The sequence below is a fragment of the Siniperca chuatsi genome, linkage group LG1 (genome assembly GCF_020085105.1).
Source record: "Siniperca chuatsi isolate FFG_IHB_CAS linkage group LG1, ASM2008510v1, whole genome shotgun sequence".
Classification (NCBI taxonomy): domain Eukaryota; kingdom Metazoa; phylum Chordata; class Actinopteri; order Centrarchiformes; family Sinipercidae; genus Siniperca; species Siniperca chuatsi.
This window is the reverse complement of record NC_058042.1, coordinates 29,902,972-29,919,392: the sequence shown is the minus strand read 5'-3', so window position 1 is coordinate 29,919,392 and position 16,421 is coordinate 29,902,972. Positions and strand designations below refer to the sequence as shown.

General features: G+C 40.1%; 1 protein-coding gene across 1 annotated transcript in view; it reads left to right on the top strand.

The window, feature by feature from the left end:
* itfg1 (integrin alpha FG-GAP repeat containing 1) overlaps window positions 1-16,421 on the top strand; it is a 144,334-nt gene that overhangs the window by 50,900 nt on the left and 77,013 nt on the right. Inside the window, exons 9-10 of the mRNA XM_044194728.1 lie at window positions 1,356-1,450; window positions 16,150-16,301. Of these exons, the coding sequence (XP_044050663.1) occupies window positions 1,356-1,450; window positions 16,150-16,301 (247 nt within the window). The remainder of the gene's footprint in view (window positions 1-1,355; window positions 1,451-16,149; window positions 16,302-16,421) is intronic.

The window sequence follows — 16,421 nt, the reverse complement described above, 5'->3', positions numbered from 1 at the left end:
CAAGAAAGAAAATATGCACAGATGCATTAAATATTTCATGTAACAATCAAAACTGCAACTAACAATGTTTTTCATTATTGATTAATCTGCCAATTGTTTTTTCGATTAATTGTTTGTTTTAAAGAATATCAGCAAATAGCGAACAATGCTGCTCACAAGTAACCAGAGCCCATGGTGACGTCTTCAAATGGTTTTGTCTGACCAACAGTCAAAAACTTAGATATTCAGTTTAGTGTCACACAAGACTAAGAAACCTAGAAAATCGTCTCTTCTGCGAAGCTAGACCAGTGAATTTTTGCTAAAAAATTTTACTTCAGCGATTAATCGATTAATTGATCGCCTAATCTTTTCGGCTCTTGTAACAATCATGATTGTCTATGTAAATGTAACAATTTATTGTTGTTTTTAGGTCATATTGCCAATCCCTAATTGCTTGCTGAATTTTGACAAAAACTGTTTCAGAGGGCATTTCGGATTTAGCAGTTGTACTCACCACGCGTCTTTAGTAGCACACTGCCACATGAAGAAAGATTGTATTTATGTCTAGTATGTGCTTTCACAGAGGCCTCATTTTGTTCATATTCATACTGTAGCGGATGTATGCACTACTCTGCAGCTCAAATCTGTGCAATTTAAACTAGTTCAATAATTTTAAAGGAATTCAAGCAGTCTCTGCTTTCCTTCAGTACCCTTACAATGTTTTCACGTGCCGATTTGTTTCTGGCTTCACAGAGTTGAAGACCTGAAGACACACGAAACCAACAAGTAGATCACAATGGTGTCTGTTCCCGCAGATGTAAATGTGGTGAAATGTAATTTATGATTCAGTCACTTAATGAGGGATTGTTTTGTCATGTTAAGTTTGTGTGTGTGTGTGTGTGTGTGTGTGTGTGTGTGCGCTGTTTTTGTTATCTGAAACTGAACCTGATGCAAGTGTTTGTGCTTTGAAGAGCTGTTGTTTTGATTTGGGAGGCTCTGTCCCTGTTTGTACATTAGATAAAGCCTGCATGGCATTATGATAATAATAATTAATAGCAATGAAAATTAGTGGAGAAAGTCAACTGACATTATTAAAAGACATCAAAGAGACAAGTGCTGCTTGGATGTGTGTTTGCTCGTAAGAAACAAGCAGGTGTTCCTGTGATCCGGCTCACAAATAGAAAAAAAACAGGAACAATTTTCTTTGTTGCCAGAAACTGTGCTGTGCTTAAAGTCGACTCCAGAACAAATCCATGGCATTCTGATGGAGTGAAAATATTAAAATAGCAGTTTTAGAAAACAAAGGATCACGCTTCCCACTAGTTCAATCCAACGTTGCTCTTCTCGATATGATTCTCTGTTTCTGCTTCTGGCAGATGGTGATGGATGCCAGGACCACCTCCTCCCCGTGTGTTTGGATGACGCCTGTCATCGCAGTGGCATCTACCTGGCCAAGTCAGGCTCAAAAGAGGTATATAATACACACACGACCATACTGACAATTGTGTTAGAAGTCATTCTAATGGATTAGCTTGGTTATCTACTCAGTAAACCACTTAATAATTTGTATTTATCACTTTTCTATGAGCTGGTCTTTACTATTCTATTCTACCATTCTTTCTAACATCACTCTGCACTACTCTGCTCTATGTACTTACCTTCTACTTAAATCTGTCAGACCGTGGGACACAGCTTTGTACTTTGTTACACTTCTTTTCTCTTCTGATTTGTACAACACTTCTCTGCTCGACTGTCCTCTCTTCTACTAGTTTTTATTAGATGCTCAGAGGAAGGCTAGATTGGATCACAAAGTATGGATATATTGGATTGCTGTCACTTTTACTGTGTACTGTACACAGTGTGTACTATACATAGTTAGTTAACTGCAACAGTTAGTTGATTAATCAATTAGTCGATCGACAGAAAATTAATTAGAAACTATTTTGGTAACAATCATTTTTTTTATTTATTTAAAGTAAAAAATCCAAACATTCTCTTGTTTAAGCTTCTCAAATGTGAAAATTAGCTGCTGCTTCTTTTCTTAAAGGGACAGTTCACCCCAAAATCAAAAATACATATTTTCCCTCTTACCTGTAGTGCTGTTTATCCATCTAGATTCTTTTGGTGTGAGTTGCCAAGTTTTGGATATATCAGCCTTTTTTGAATATAATGGGACTATATGGCACTCGGCTTGTGGTGCTCAAAGCGCCAAAAAAAATACATTTGAACTCGACAGCAATGTCTCTTTCCAGAAATCATGACCCGGTTACTCAAGATAATCCACAGACCTTGTTGTGAGCAGTTTCATGTAGGAACTATGTTCTTTGTACCGATAGTTCCATTTTAGTAAATGTAAAATCTTTTGGTTTTTGAGTGTTGGTTGGGGAAAAAACAAGGCTTTTGATGACATCACCTTGGGCTCTAGGAAATTGTGATGGGCATTTTAAAGTTTTTTTCTGATGAGGGGGACGTGAACTGAGGTCTTCCTTGTCACACTTATTTGACCGTACCATCCAACCTGACCTGATATTTTCATGGCCGCTTAAGTAACGCTACTCCTGCCTTTCCTACTTAGAGAGGATGGTAATTGCTCTCATGCCCGAAAGAGTTCTCTTGTAAGCAGATATGTTCAGTATCAGTATTTGTTCAGTGAACAAATGACCAGTGCTGTCTTTTTTTTTTCTGGTGAGAACAGTCTCAATCTTGCCCACTCCGTTCTCCTTTATGTTCTTTATGACTTATTAGATCTCTCTGAGGAAGCCCACCTCACCTGTGGCTCCATTGCATTACCGGAGCTCCTATTTCTCAGTACAATGGCTGTCCATTTCAGGAAGGCATTGCTGGTTTCAACTTTGTTTGCAGAGCCGTGCGAGATAGAAGTAACAGATATTCACGCACACATTCAGTCCCATCCGTTTAATGTACTCACGCACAAGCGGGAATATGTGCGTGGATATGTTCACTCACAGTTGCTCTTACACTCCCACTATGAACACACACACACCATCTCCACCACCACCACCTACACTCCATCTTGTGTGATTCTTTTCAGTTGCATCCTACCATTTGGCAGGAGGCTTCACTCCTTTTTCTTCCTCCCTCTGCCACCAGAGAGCTAGCTTCTAGCTTTTCTTTTTTTTTTCAGTCCAAAATAGAAATATTACAGGCTTATCTGCATGTCCGCCCCCACACACACACACACACACACAAAAGACACACATACGGAGACACACAGATGCGCGCTCCCTGTGGACATGCCTTCTTTTGTTTGCCTGTCAGCAACAAAAAAAATGATTGAAGGAAGAAGTGAAAGGAAGAGTGTTAAACGAAGGGGAGGGAAGCAGAGAGTGGAGGACTTATCTGCACTGATGGATGAAGTGAACACATGTTGTGTTTTGTGTCACTGTGTGTTTGAGAGACAGTCATCACTGTCAAAGAGAGAGACAGGCGGAGAGGGAAGGGTGGGCGGAGTGAGGAGGAAACCAGACTGTCTCTAAGCTTCTATGCTTTCTTGGAATGGTGATAATAATATACAATCATAATGATAACCTTTTTCAACAGAAGCCAGCACACACATGCAGTTCATATGTTTATCTACATCACAGTATTGATCTCATCAGTTCATCATTATTTGTGGTGTAAACACTTTCTGAGCTATAATCATACCTGTTTTTACACCAGGTGTGTACTGTAGGTGTGTGTGTGTGTGTGTGTGTGTGTGTGTGTGGCTCCTTTACAGTGGAGCAGCTAGTCAGCATCTACAGGTCTAGAGGTATCTGCCCACTGACAATGACAGAGAAAGCGGAGGGAGAGATAGAGGAGAGAAAAGAGTAAGAGATGGGCAAAACAGAAGGAGGGAAGGAGGGATGAAGAGAGAGAAATAGAAAGAAATGAGAGCTTGATGTAGGAAAGGAGGAGAACAGAACAATAGAGGAAGAGAGGGAGAAAGAAGTGGTGGATGGAAAGAAAGATTGGAGAAGGTAGGACAAAAAAAACCTCTTTCTGTTGTCCCTTCATTGCCACTTTAAGAGGAACATCCCATCGGAGGAAGGGAGAAGCAGAAAAGAGGAATGGAGAGCGAATAAGTGATATGACATGATGATGCCTTCGGTGTGCATGGAAGTCCAGCTGAGTAGAAGCTAGTGTGTGTCTATAGTTCATCTCCAAACAGCAATTCATTCCTTCCTTCCTGCGGTCTCGGCCACAGCTCTGCCTCTACCTCTGCCGCAGCTCCAGGCCTTCCAACAATCTCTCTGCTTCATTCTCTGTCCTTTCAGACACTCACTGATCACATTTATAGTGCTTTGGACCTCCCTTCTTTTGCTCCCGCATTCTGAAACACCATGGGATATTACTGTAGGACACAGGGTAATTGTGTGTCTGTGAGTGTTACACACAATTACACTTTCATCTTTTTCTAGACATAATAGAAGTGAAATACAAACAGTCAAAATAATCAGGTTATTCAGAAGTTTAATGCTAATAGTTGCGTTACACTGCAGAATACTGCAAAGTACTGTTATGACCAACACTAAATTTATCAAAGTGTTTGGCCTCAATTAGTACATGGAGTGTATCTATGTGGTTTTACTTGTTTACTTGCCTTGTTTTCCCCTCATTCCCAAAGTGCATTGACTACCGCTTCTGCAGTTAATGTCTTTAGCCAACAATGAAGTGCGTGGTCAACTTCAGAGTATTTGGCAAGGGATAAACAGTTCATCATGTGCAATTTATCCGCTCTTTCTTTCTCACACATACTACCAGCAAAGTCACATGATATTTTGTTGAGGATTTATCTGTCATAATTTTACCTTTTACAAAAATGTATATTTTATGTGAGGAAATAAAGCAGAAGAGCTGATGTTCTCTTGCCTATACCAACAGTGTAGAACAGTTAGTAAACCAGCTTATGGTTTATTAACTGGTTTAACTGGTTTACAGTTAATGGTGGTCTGTAGTACCAGATCGCACTGGCTTCCTTCCATCTATGCTTAAAAGTAAACCATTAATGACCAAATAAATATCCATAAAAATCATTAAAATTATTGCGATATTGATAGCAACGTCTGTCTGCCTAATTTTGAATCTCAACAAAGAACATACTAAAAATATTCTCTATATCTTCCTCCCCTAAGTGGTATGACATATATAGCGATACTGTGAATGAAAGCAGGAATAGTTAAGTACATTTGTAGTCTGCTTTATAGTGAAAAAACTGTAGTGGAACGTAGGCGCTGAGCACAGGCTGATGCAGCATTCTCTCACACTGCATCAATAAGTGAGTGACCCCAAATGGCAACTGTTTGGCCACAGGCCACATCTCCTGGTTCTGTGGCCAAAAGAAACCGTCAGGAATTGATTTGCTTTGGGGATGTTGCTACTGTTCTTTTGTGCTAGCTATTGTTGATTATATTATGTCTGAAGACAAAAACAAAGAAATTCCACAAAGATATTGTGCACTTACTAATGCCCGTAATATTACTGCAAGGCCTCACACAGTACATTGTGACAACAGCACATGTTTTCATTTATTGTGCAGTGGCACTGTACAATGGTTACATTGTTATTCATTTAACAAATGTGTTTTGGTATCCTTTAATGGGCAACAGACTTACCTCCCTATAAAACAAGTAGTAGTATTGAGTATTGATACTGATAGTATTAAGTATGCACATTTCTGTGTGTATTTGATCTATTGTTAAAAAACCCCATTTACACACATGCACACATGCACATACCGCCCCCATGAAGACCAAGCCAGCTGCCTACTGTTGCTGCCCAGACAGTGTAAGGGCAGCCAGTGTGAGCCAGACAGCCTCCTCCCAGTCATCCCAGTCAGCTGGTTAGTCAGTGGTCAAAGAGGTGACAGTGACAGCAGGTAGCAGCGTCCCCACCCTGCTCAGCTGACACAAAGACATATGGTCTCACTCCATCTCTGGCTCTGACTCTTGACTGCCTTTTTCCGGGGACAAACTGTGACCTCATTTTCCTGCTAATACCCAGATACAGATAGTTTTTTATTTTGGATAGGACATGTCAGTGCAAGGTGTACTGGTATATACAGAGGTAGTTAATGCAGACGCCAGCACCACAGATAAAAGCACCATGTGATGGATAGAAACATTTTGAAGGTTAGAAATATCATCATGTCATGTGGAAACAACACCACCACTGGTAGAAACGCCTCCACTGACCCTTAGACTTACCATGTGTGCTTATGTTGGCAGTGGACAGACTTCCACCTCCCCACCTGCATTGCATACGTAGTTAGAGAAGAGTAGATTTACATAAAAGCACAAGATGTGTACGAAACGAGTTGTAATTACTGTAGTTCTTCTCTGTGAACCCCCTCTTTTCTTCATCAAGCCATGCTTAGGTTAAAGAAGTCCATATAACTGAACAGAAAGGGGAACTCGTACACTTACATTCTACGTTGCAAGGTTGCCCACTCGTGAGATTTGGGTAAGTGAACCTTCATGACTAGCTGGATTTAATCACTTGCTAACCACCTGGATTTGGACACAAACTTGATGACCAGTTTGGTGAAAACAAAGAGGTGATGTTTTGGAACACATGCTTTACACCAAGGTTGATGTGAGGAACACAGTAGATAGCTCGATATGAGAAACTGCCATTTAAAGGAACAGCTCGACATTTTGGGAAATAGGCGTATTTGCTTCCCTGCCGAGACTTAGATGAGAGACGAGATATGTCTGGATGCTAAATATGAAGCTAGAGCAGAGGTTTTCAAACTGAGGCTCGCCTCCCCAGGGGGTGCAGGAGAGTTAAAGGCGGGGGTGCGGTGGGGGTTAAAGGGACAGGTGCATGCTGGTGTTCTGAAAACAAAGGAAAGTTAGTTATTGCAGTTTGGCCTACTAACCAAAACGGTGAGCAGTTGCAGCAGCAACAGTGCCTGTGACACACAGCTCACAGAGGCAATTAAGGTACTTAATAAGTAATACTAAGGTACTTAGTAACCGTGTGCCCCATTGCTGCAATTTGCGTCAAAAATCGTACTCATTCTTGAAGTCATAACTCAGTTGACAGTGTCAGACTTTGCTTACTGACAGAAAACTCAGAAAAAAAAACGCTTTTTCTTATTACCTCTTATTGAAAATACTTTAGTAGCAAATTCTCTACTGAATTGTGAATTCTATTTTAGGGTAGACAATTTCATACATTGCATCACCTAAAACACTATCATAACATGTATGCAGCCCCATAATTCCAGCCACGATCACACAGTTGCCCATGATTATAGCCATACTGTCCTAACTTCTACTTTTCTGCGTGTTAGTCATTTGCTCTTCCCGCCCACTCCTCTCCTGTTCAGTCCCATGCTGTCTTTCAGTGCCAGTTCTAATATGATGAGCAGTACAGTCATTATATCGCTGGAATCATAAAAGCCATCACTTCATTACATGTCTGTTTTTTTTTAAACATTTTATTGCCTTGGACAGCCGTGTTTTCTGTCGGTGTTACAGCACCTCCCCACATCACCCCGTAAACCCCGCCACCACCTCCCAACTCCACCGCATGCTGCTCACATTTTAATTTCTTGGCCTAATGAAGCGGGAGCTCTCTCCGCCAAGTTGAATCAATGGGAGGCATGCCGTCGCTTTTTCACTTTAGTCATCAGCAAAGCCAGGAGAGCAATTTTATGTCGGGGTCTTTGTTTGTGCCCCTCCTGGTTTTTATGTGTACTTCTATATGCGTGCTTCCATGTTTTGTGTGTGTATGTGCATGCAGGTGTGTGTTCGTGCGTGCAAGTGTGTGTTCGTGCGTGCATGCAGAACGCCACAATAAGCTGTCTGTACACGGTCTGTGTTTTCACGCTGTTTGATAAAAAGCTATTTGTATGCGGGATCCTTCCCCTCACTACCATTAAAGGTATCAGATTACCTTCCAAGCGCAAATCCCATCATCGTCTTCATCTCCATTAACTAGGTCATTTGGATCTCTGCGCTAACACACGCGCACAGACGCACACATACACTCGCACTCAGTTCGGTGTTAATATGTTGACATTTGAACCAGCGAATGTCAGTATCGAGTTATTTAGACTTGGGATCGCTCTGTTTGACTGGGAGGACGTTAGGCCACAGATTAATCTATAAAGACACACACTTGACATTATTCAAATACTCTGCTATATTTAGTGATTAAATGTCAAAACTACCACAGCCATGAGGAAGGAGTAACTGCTTCATGATTTATTTAAGGAGCTCCTCTGTCAGGTTGGCTATTCATTGCAGCCTCTCAAATAAAAGAAAAGATTAGATTAGAAACCTTTAATATCTTCCCTGAGGCCCATATGATTTCCCCCCAAATTCCCCACATAATACAGCAATAAAAACAAACACAGGGGAACCACCGTCTCATCTTGCTGAGGAAAAATGCCGTACATTACTGTTTTCCCCCTCTGCTCGATTGAAAAAGACAGATCTTATGACTTGTGCTGTTGCGCTTTGTGATATCGCCTGCTAATTTACCACAATTACTGTAAGTCTTTCATCATCTGCTTTTGTTCTGCCATATGTTCACACAATATGATCATCACATATCAATGTCATTAGGTTATGTTTGAGAGGCACAATCAAACTTTTTACCAGGAAACAATATAATGTATAAATTACAGTGAGACAACTGTGATAATACATCACTTGTGTTTGATTTGACTGAGTGTAATTAATTACTAATATGGCAGGCTTAATCTTGGACTCCTACTTGTGTAAGCATCTCTCTCTTCTCTTTATCATATGTTTGAATGCATGCATACAAGCATGTGCATACGTGTGTGTACTTTTGATCTTATCATTCTAGTGTTTTTTCTGAGGCTTTTCTTTATTTTACTTCATTTCATCATCCTTTTCCCACAACCTCTGCTCTTCTCCCAAGCTGTCATTAGGAAATGAACATGTACTTATAGAGTAAAATGGCATCTCCAGTTTAATCAGCAGCTGTCATGCCATCACGAAGCCTACTGTTGGGGGGGGGTTGCATTTTTGCAGTGTTGACTATAAGGTGCTGTTTGTATTCTCTGTGCAGTTCCTCTCTCCTCCTCTAATCAGCGTTAGAAAAGAAGCAACAGACAGTACACTGATTGCCTCGGGGCCAACAACAGCACAGTGGTCTGCTGATAAGGCTGGCGGCCAGCAAAGGCCTCACTCTGTCCTGAGAGAGAACGTCATGGCAGTGTTGAGCACAGACCAAAGGACTCCGACTTAAAGACAACTCAACAATTAATTAATTTGCCTTGCGGACAAAAGAGCAAAAAAGATTGAAGATGTAGCTACCATTTGAAAACATGGCTACCTGCTGTCAGAATAACTGCTGACATGGGAACTAATGTGTAGTTAATACTTAATAGATCAATCATCATCTTTTCCCATTTCAAACCAGCACATCTTGAATGGCAAGTGTATTCTCACGTATACTTTTTTACCTTCAATAGATATTAGAATTTGGATTTTAAAGCAGTGCCCTTTCTTTAGGCACTATGTCTATCTAATGAGCTGTCAATCATTTTAGACCTAAGGTAATGTACACATATTCATCCAAACTACTTGCATGTCTATCATTTTCACTCCCTTCTTTTCTCTCCTTTCTCTCATATCTCCCACTTCTTTCTTTCCCCAACTCTGTTTGTCTCTCATTGGTTACTTTTAGAGTCAATAGATCTCCTCAAATGGAACCTCAGAAAATAACTACAAGTAATTCACATTAATGTGTTTCCTCTGAATTGTTTTACCAGTGGAATACTGGTTAGACCTCTGTAAATGTGTCCAAATGTGCACGTTTGTGTGTGGGACAGTGTACCATTATGTGCGTCCTTGTCTAGCATTGTGTTTACTGGCCACAAATGGGCTGGCAGCGGCCTCTCAGGTCTCGCTCTCTCTCTTCACGTCTCTCTGCCAGCCACTACACAGTGGTCATTTCCAGCACTCCCATCCACTCTGGATGGCAGTAATCATAGCCAAGCTTTACACCCATATGGCAGGCAGTCAGCCTCTTAAACCGCATTGCAACATCACTCAATGGTCATTTAATGAGAGCTTGACTGGGCAGCATTGCATTAAAGCTTCAAGCTTGCTCTTATCCTCTGAAAAGTATTCAACCTGGATCTTGGTTTATCACTCCCTTGCTTTTATGATGCCATCAGTATGTAAAGGAGCATAATTACTATCGTCCTCAACTCACTTCTGCCTACACTGAGTCAGTCCAAGTTACTTCATGTTGAAACCTAAGGACCTAATCTACAATATTTCTATTTAAAGCCTTAAAGTGAAAAGAAGGTTAGAGTTTAATTGTGTGCCTAAATGTTTTGTGGGTTGGGTTTGCTTTCTATGCTCATTTGTAGTTTTTTAGTATTTTCATTAGCAATGGTCAACCAGGAAGTTGAAAAAGTCTCAGTTTGCCATGGTGAAATCTTCGGTTATCATATTATTATAGATTAGGAGTAAAGAAATTAGATTCCAACTTGCTAGCTTCTTTGGAAATTGTCAAGGACACCCATTCCTTGGCATTCCTCTGCCACATAATTACCCACCGTGCACCCAGTACCACCGCCGCCGCCGCCTGGCACCCCTACAAACAGTGTTACCTCTACATCAGTACCTGTGTTCACATAGTGTGCACAGCTGGTTTGGAGGAAACTAACATCAGTGACATCACGGACTGTGTGATAAATTTCAAAGTAATTGGTAATAGGCTGTGGTTGTCTTTCTCAGACATGCTGGTCGTATTAAAAGCTATTAGTGGCAGTTCTGGTGAGTGTCTCCCTGGTGACTTTCCCCTGCACCTGCTCTCTCTGTTTAACATTCATGAATAGTTTAAACCTCCAGCATCTGCCCCACACACACACACAAAGGGATCCACACTGGCAAGAATTGTGACCAAGGTACATACTAAACAAGACATTTTACAGTTGAATATTTGGCAATGCTCTCCGGTGGACAAACTATGTAATAGTGACACTTTTTCTAAATGACCTAGTTTGACATTTCTTTACTGCAATTTCTCTGTACTTATCAGTCAACATACATACACTGACACACATATATCTGCAGTAAGTATAGTAATATCGGCATATACTCTATATAGATATAGATACAACTACACCCTCTTCTTTATTTATGTTTTCCATGTTTGCTTCACTTTGAGACAGTGTTGCAACATTTCACATACATGAACTATAAGAAATAGCCTTGTGATGATGGAAGTTTGCGTGTGTGTTTGTGAGAGGGCATCAAGATTTTTGTGTGTATGTAGGTAATAAGAAAATTGGATGTGTGTGATGTGTTTCCATGTGTACGTGTTTGCCAGTGTGTGCTTCAGTGTTTGGTTCATAGCATAACGGTACACAAAATGAATGATTTGATACGTACCATGGTTTTAGGGTCATGGGTTGGTACACTGTATTTTTAGTACATTAGGGAAAACAATGTACAAAACATTTTGAGGGAATTTTTTCAAATTTTGCACAAACGTCCACTTGGGCTCAAGGATGAACTGATTGGAATTTTGTGGTCAAAGGTGAAGGTCACTGATGAAGAAGTGATGATCATATTTCACAGTTGGTCGGACATTGGTGACACTTTTGGCTCAAAGGTCACTGTGACCTCAAACTAACCTTGACAAATACATTTTTGGCCCTAACTCAAGAATTGATGCGGTAATTCAGAGAAAATTTCACACAGGTGTTTAATGCGATACAATGATGAAGTGATGACATTTTTCACCCAAAAGGTCAAAGGTCAACTTCACTGTGACATCATAATGTCCTGGAATGTCCTCTTTTTTTTGGCCATTATTCAACACCATAACTCAGGATCAGAAGATCAGATTGTGACCATATTTCACAGTTGGTTGGACACTGAATGGGTGACACTTTTGACTCAAAGGTCAAAGGTCATTGTGACCTCAAAATAGGTTTTTAGCCACAATTTAAGAATGAATTGGGCAATTCCAGATTTCACACACACGTTGACTGGAACGACACTGAGTAAACAATAACTAGCATAGTACGGGCTTTCCTCCATCTCGTCCATTCTGCCTTTCACTTCCTGTCTCATTCTGAATTTCGAGCATCATTGGAATCACGTGACTGCAAACAACGTATCGCAGCGCGCCTAGTTAATCGTGATGCTGTGAGTGAGTGATTTTCACCTACAGCTCATAGAGAGGCTTTGCATCTAAAAATGCCAGGAGAAAACAAACGCACCACATTCTGTGTAGCTATACTCTATAAGAATCCATCTTTACATAGTAATAAAGTACATGTGGACCTGTTTAGCCAATACATATATGATAATCCTTCATTAATCAGTTCAGCAATGTATATTCGCTGGAATCATATATGTATCAACAATATAGTGATAACTTCCATTTAGCCAAAAAATACACATTATACCTTTTATTCAATTCCTTCCAAGTATTCACTACATATATTATATTAGTCTGGACAGACTGCAACTTGACTGGTTGGCATAGGCATACAACTGTGGTGCGGTAATTCTTCTTTTTTTTTTAAAAAACATAAACATCTGTAGACATCACATATCTATAATGATCTCTTCTGGCATTGACTGTTGCTCGGGCCTTGTCTGTATCTGCAGCAAGGGGTTGCTTGAACACCATGGGGAGAAGGACTTGCGCCCTAGTGTTTTTTACTCCAACTCCAGTAAAAGACACATTCAGGTGATGCAGTCTATTATTTTGTCCACCCTATTTATATCAGTGAGGGTAGGCTAAACAGAAACACCTCTCTGTATAAATCAGTGCAGTTCAACAGCATCACATATTACATCCTCTAAAATTATCATAAAGTTGAATCAACACCTCTCTTACAAAAACTGAACATTATAACCTTCATGAAGGGAGGATTTATTGCAGGACTGTTGTATTAGACTGCATTAGTTTTAGCTAGGTGTACCTAATAAACTGGCACCTAAGAACATATTCCACATGAGGCAAGACCTGGACTGTACTTTGACTGTATTAGACTAATGAATTATTTGGTTCATAGGGTGCAGCAGTCAGAAACAATTCATGTACTGAACTGAACATCCTGTTCTGAATGGTGATACATTGCTACTCATGAATTGCCACTCGTGATGTTGTTAGGGTGAGGATTAGCGCTCTCTCTCTCTCCTTATAATACAAGAGAGGGATGTGTTATATGTAATTCACGGTCCCCTGGCTAACAGTTCATTGTAAAGGCAATAATGAAAGCAGGGAGACCAGAATGTCTGTCACTGGTTAGAACTCTATTAAAATGAATTCACTGGGAAAATATGGGCAGTTACAGTACAAAAACTTTTCTTCTGCAAAATGAAAAGCAATAGCTCTTTTTTTTGTTGTTGCATTCAGTCACCAGCAATTGGTGGAATCAGAGGAAGACAGAGTGAGAGAGAAAGATATTATGGCGTAAATGATGAGTCAAAGCTTGAACCAGTGCTGGTATGTTAGAGAAGTGATGCAGCTGCAAAGTGAAATAGCATTCATATTAAGCGAGAGGTGATAATGGTCTCAACAAGGCCTTTTAAAGCACTCTCTCTGGTGTGCTGTTTGTTTTTATGCAGTTTTCTATGTGTACCTCTTTAGTTTGACTGTCTCCTTCCCAGTACATCACAGTAGTAGCATTACAGCAAGGCCCCCTTGAGGGCCCTATTACCTCGAAATTTGAATTGTCAAGATGAGGGAAAGATGCTTCATTTGTGTTTGGTTAAAAGAGTCGGAGGACTTCTTCAGTACCTGTGTCTGATGTGTTAAGAGAATGTCATTAAAGGCAAGACTACAGGCTATGAGCACACACACAGCACCTGATTCTAAAATCCACCTGTGTAGTTTTTCAGTCCAAATGATAATTTATAATGTAGTTGAAATTTGTTATTGGTATACATCAAATTCAGACTGGTTTCTTTGATTATCTTTTGCTTAGTTCGGATTAATTTAGTCGTGTTTTGGTCATTTGTTTCTCTTTTTGTTTTGTTTTGGGACAATAACCCCGTACCAAGGAAAGGAGTTGCTAAATTGGGGATTTACATTTCTATTCTTGCAAATACTGTAATTTTCTTTTTACTTCTCAAGTAAATGCTGTAATTGTGGAAAGTATTGCGGGTCTCAATTGGCACTCGGGGTACTGTAGATGAATTTAAAGACTAGAAATTGGTGTTTGGTGGACAATTTAGGATTGAACTTCAATCAAATTATTATTTGACTTCAGTGTTAAAAGTTTCACATAAAGTAATTTTGGAAAATACTTTGTAGTTAAAGTGCTCCTGAAACTAGCAAGCATGAGCCCATCAGAGAGGACTATTATTGTGAGTGCTCTAACTGCACTGAAAAGGATTGTTGGGATTGTTGTTGGTAATGTCAGTCCCCCGCACCATTGCTCTCGGTCCACTGAGGCAAGCATTTGTTATTAGTTTGAAATTGTTCTTTCAAATTTCCATGATGTAATTTCCCTTACCATTACATTGGAATACTCACAAATGTGCAAGCACCATGAGCCCTTGATGCAAGCACAGTACAAGTGGTTTTTCCATGTGACAGAAATGGCATGGTAAAACCTAGATAACGTGTTGTAGGTTTTAGCTTCAACCAAACTGCATCTTTGCCAGCATGTCTTTGTCTGGGAAGTTTACTTTTGGCTGCCTTTTTTCTTCGACTCCCTTCTTCCAACCCCCTGACAAAAAAGTGCCAGAAATATCCAAATCTAGATGTAGACCAATTTATATTGAACAAGGAGTTAGTAGTTGGTTTCTAACCTTGGTGAGTAAGTCAACACAGCAAACGTGTATATGGGATTATTCGTTGTACGTTGCACTTTGTGTCTATTGTATTTTGTAGTGTTTCTGTCTACCTGCCCAGACAAGCCAGACAGAAAGTACAGCAGAAACATGCATTACTATGCCAGTGTAAAAACAACATTATAGCCAACAGTATGAACACCAGACGTTAACAGGAGTTAACTAGGAGGTTTTACTAGTTGCTGTAGTCGACTCCTTGGATACGGTTGCTCCTGAGCCATGTAGAGAGAGAGTTGCATCATCTCATGGCTTTATTGTCATGACTGCATACAATACAATGCTGTCAAAGCATATTAACACAAACTATACAATCATAATAAACAAAATGAACAGTGCTCAATAATAAACATTCTCTCCAATAGACCTTTTTGGGTTTTTTTTACAGCAATGGCAGATCACGGAGCTCTCTACATGGCTCTGGTTTTCTCCCTGCTTCTGTAATCATTGCTGGTTGGTGTTAAAACACATCATTACTGTTATGCCAGCGCGGGTTGCCACAGACACCAGATTTAAAAACTATGAAATATACTGTGTACTGTATACTGTATACTGTGAAATGCAGAGAGATTTATCTGGCGGTGATAAGCTTAATCAGCATTGTGTGAAGTCGTTTGGCAAGGGCTTAAATGTAATGGACGTTCATTTAGGGAAGCACAATGCATATACCACCTTGAATTTTTTAAAATAGTAATAATGTAATGGTAGTGGTAATATTTATAAATTAATAATAATAGGAATGACAGTCATAGGAATAATAATGTCAGTATTAGTAACAGAGCCAATAACAACAACTGTAGTAGCAGATGTTGAGCAGGAACACGGGGGCAACAAGTGGCCCACAACCACAGATCCAGACTCTGCAGCTCCGGAGGCAGAAATACCTGCTGAAAGTGACAGAAGGAGAGAGGAGAGAAATGAGAAAGCACAAAACTACGGGAGAGAGAAGATGTCGAGTTAGTAACATGCAGTAATCGGATAAAAATGCATACAGATGGAGAGGGAGAGAAGGAGAGAGGAAACACGGGCATCATGGGAAGTCTCCCGGCAGTCTAGGCTTATAGCAGCATAACTAAGGGATGGTTCAGGATTCACCCAAGCAAGCCCTAATTATACTCTTTTTCAAAGAGGAGTAATGCACCCTTTTTTCATCTTGTTCTATTTCTAAATGTTGATACTAGTTTCTAAAGAAGTAGCAACAACAAAATTCAGAAAATTCAGTAGAATAAGGTTTAAGACTGAATTACTTGCTGACAAGGACTTAGTTTTTCCTTTACCCATTTCCTGTTCACTATTTACACTGTGTCCAGTGTTGGTTAATTCTGATTGATGTGTACATTTTTTTCGGATGTTGTTGCAGTGGGTACAAGTGCTGTCGGATTTCCAGTGGAAGGAAACGGTTTGGAGCTTTGTGCCAGGAAAACCCAGCCAACCCCTGGCCCTGCACATCGGGGACTACAACCTAGACGGCTTCCCTGATGCCCTGGTGGTCCTCCGCAACACCAGTAGCAGGTAGGAGAAATGTTTGTTGAGTGGGGTTCTAAAGAAAAACTACTTGTGTAAAGGTGATTTATGTAGAAAATGTTTTCCGCCATTATCTTTTTATTTTGAAATATACACACAACAAAATGG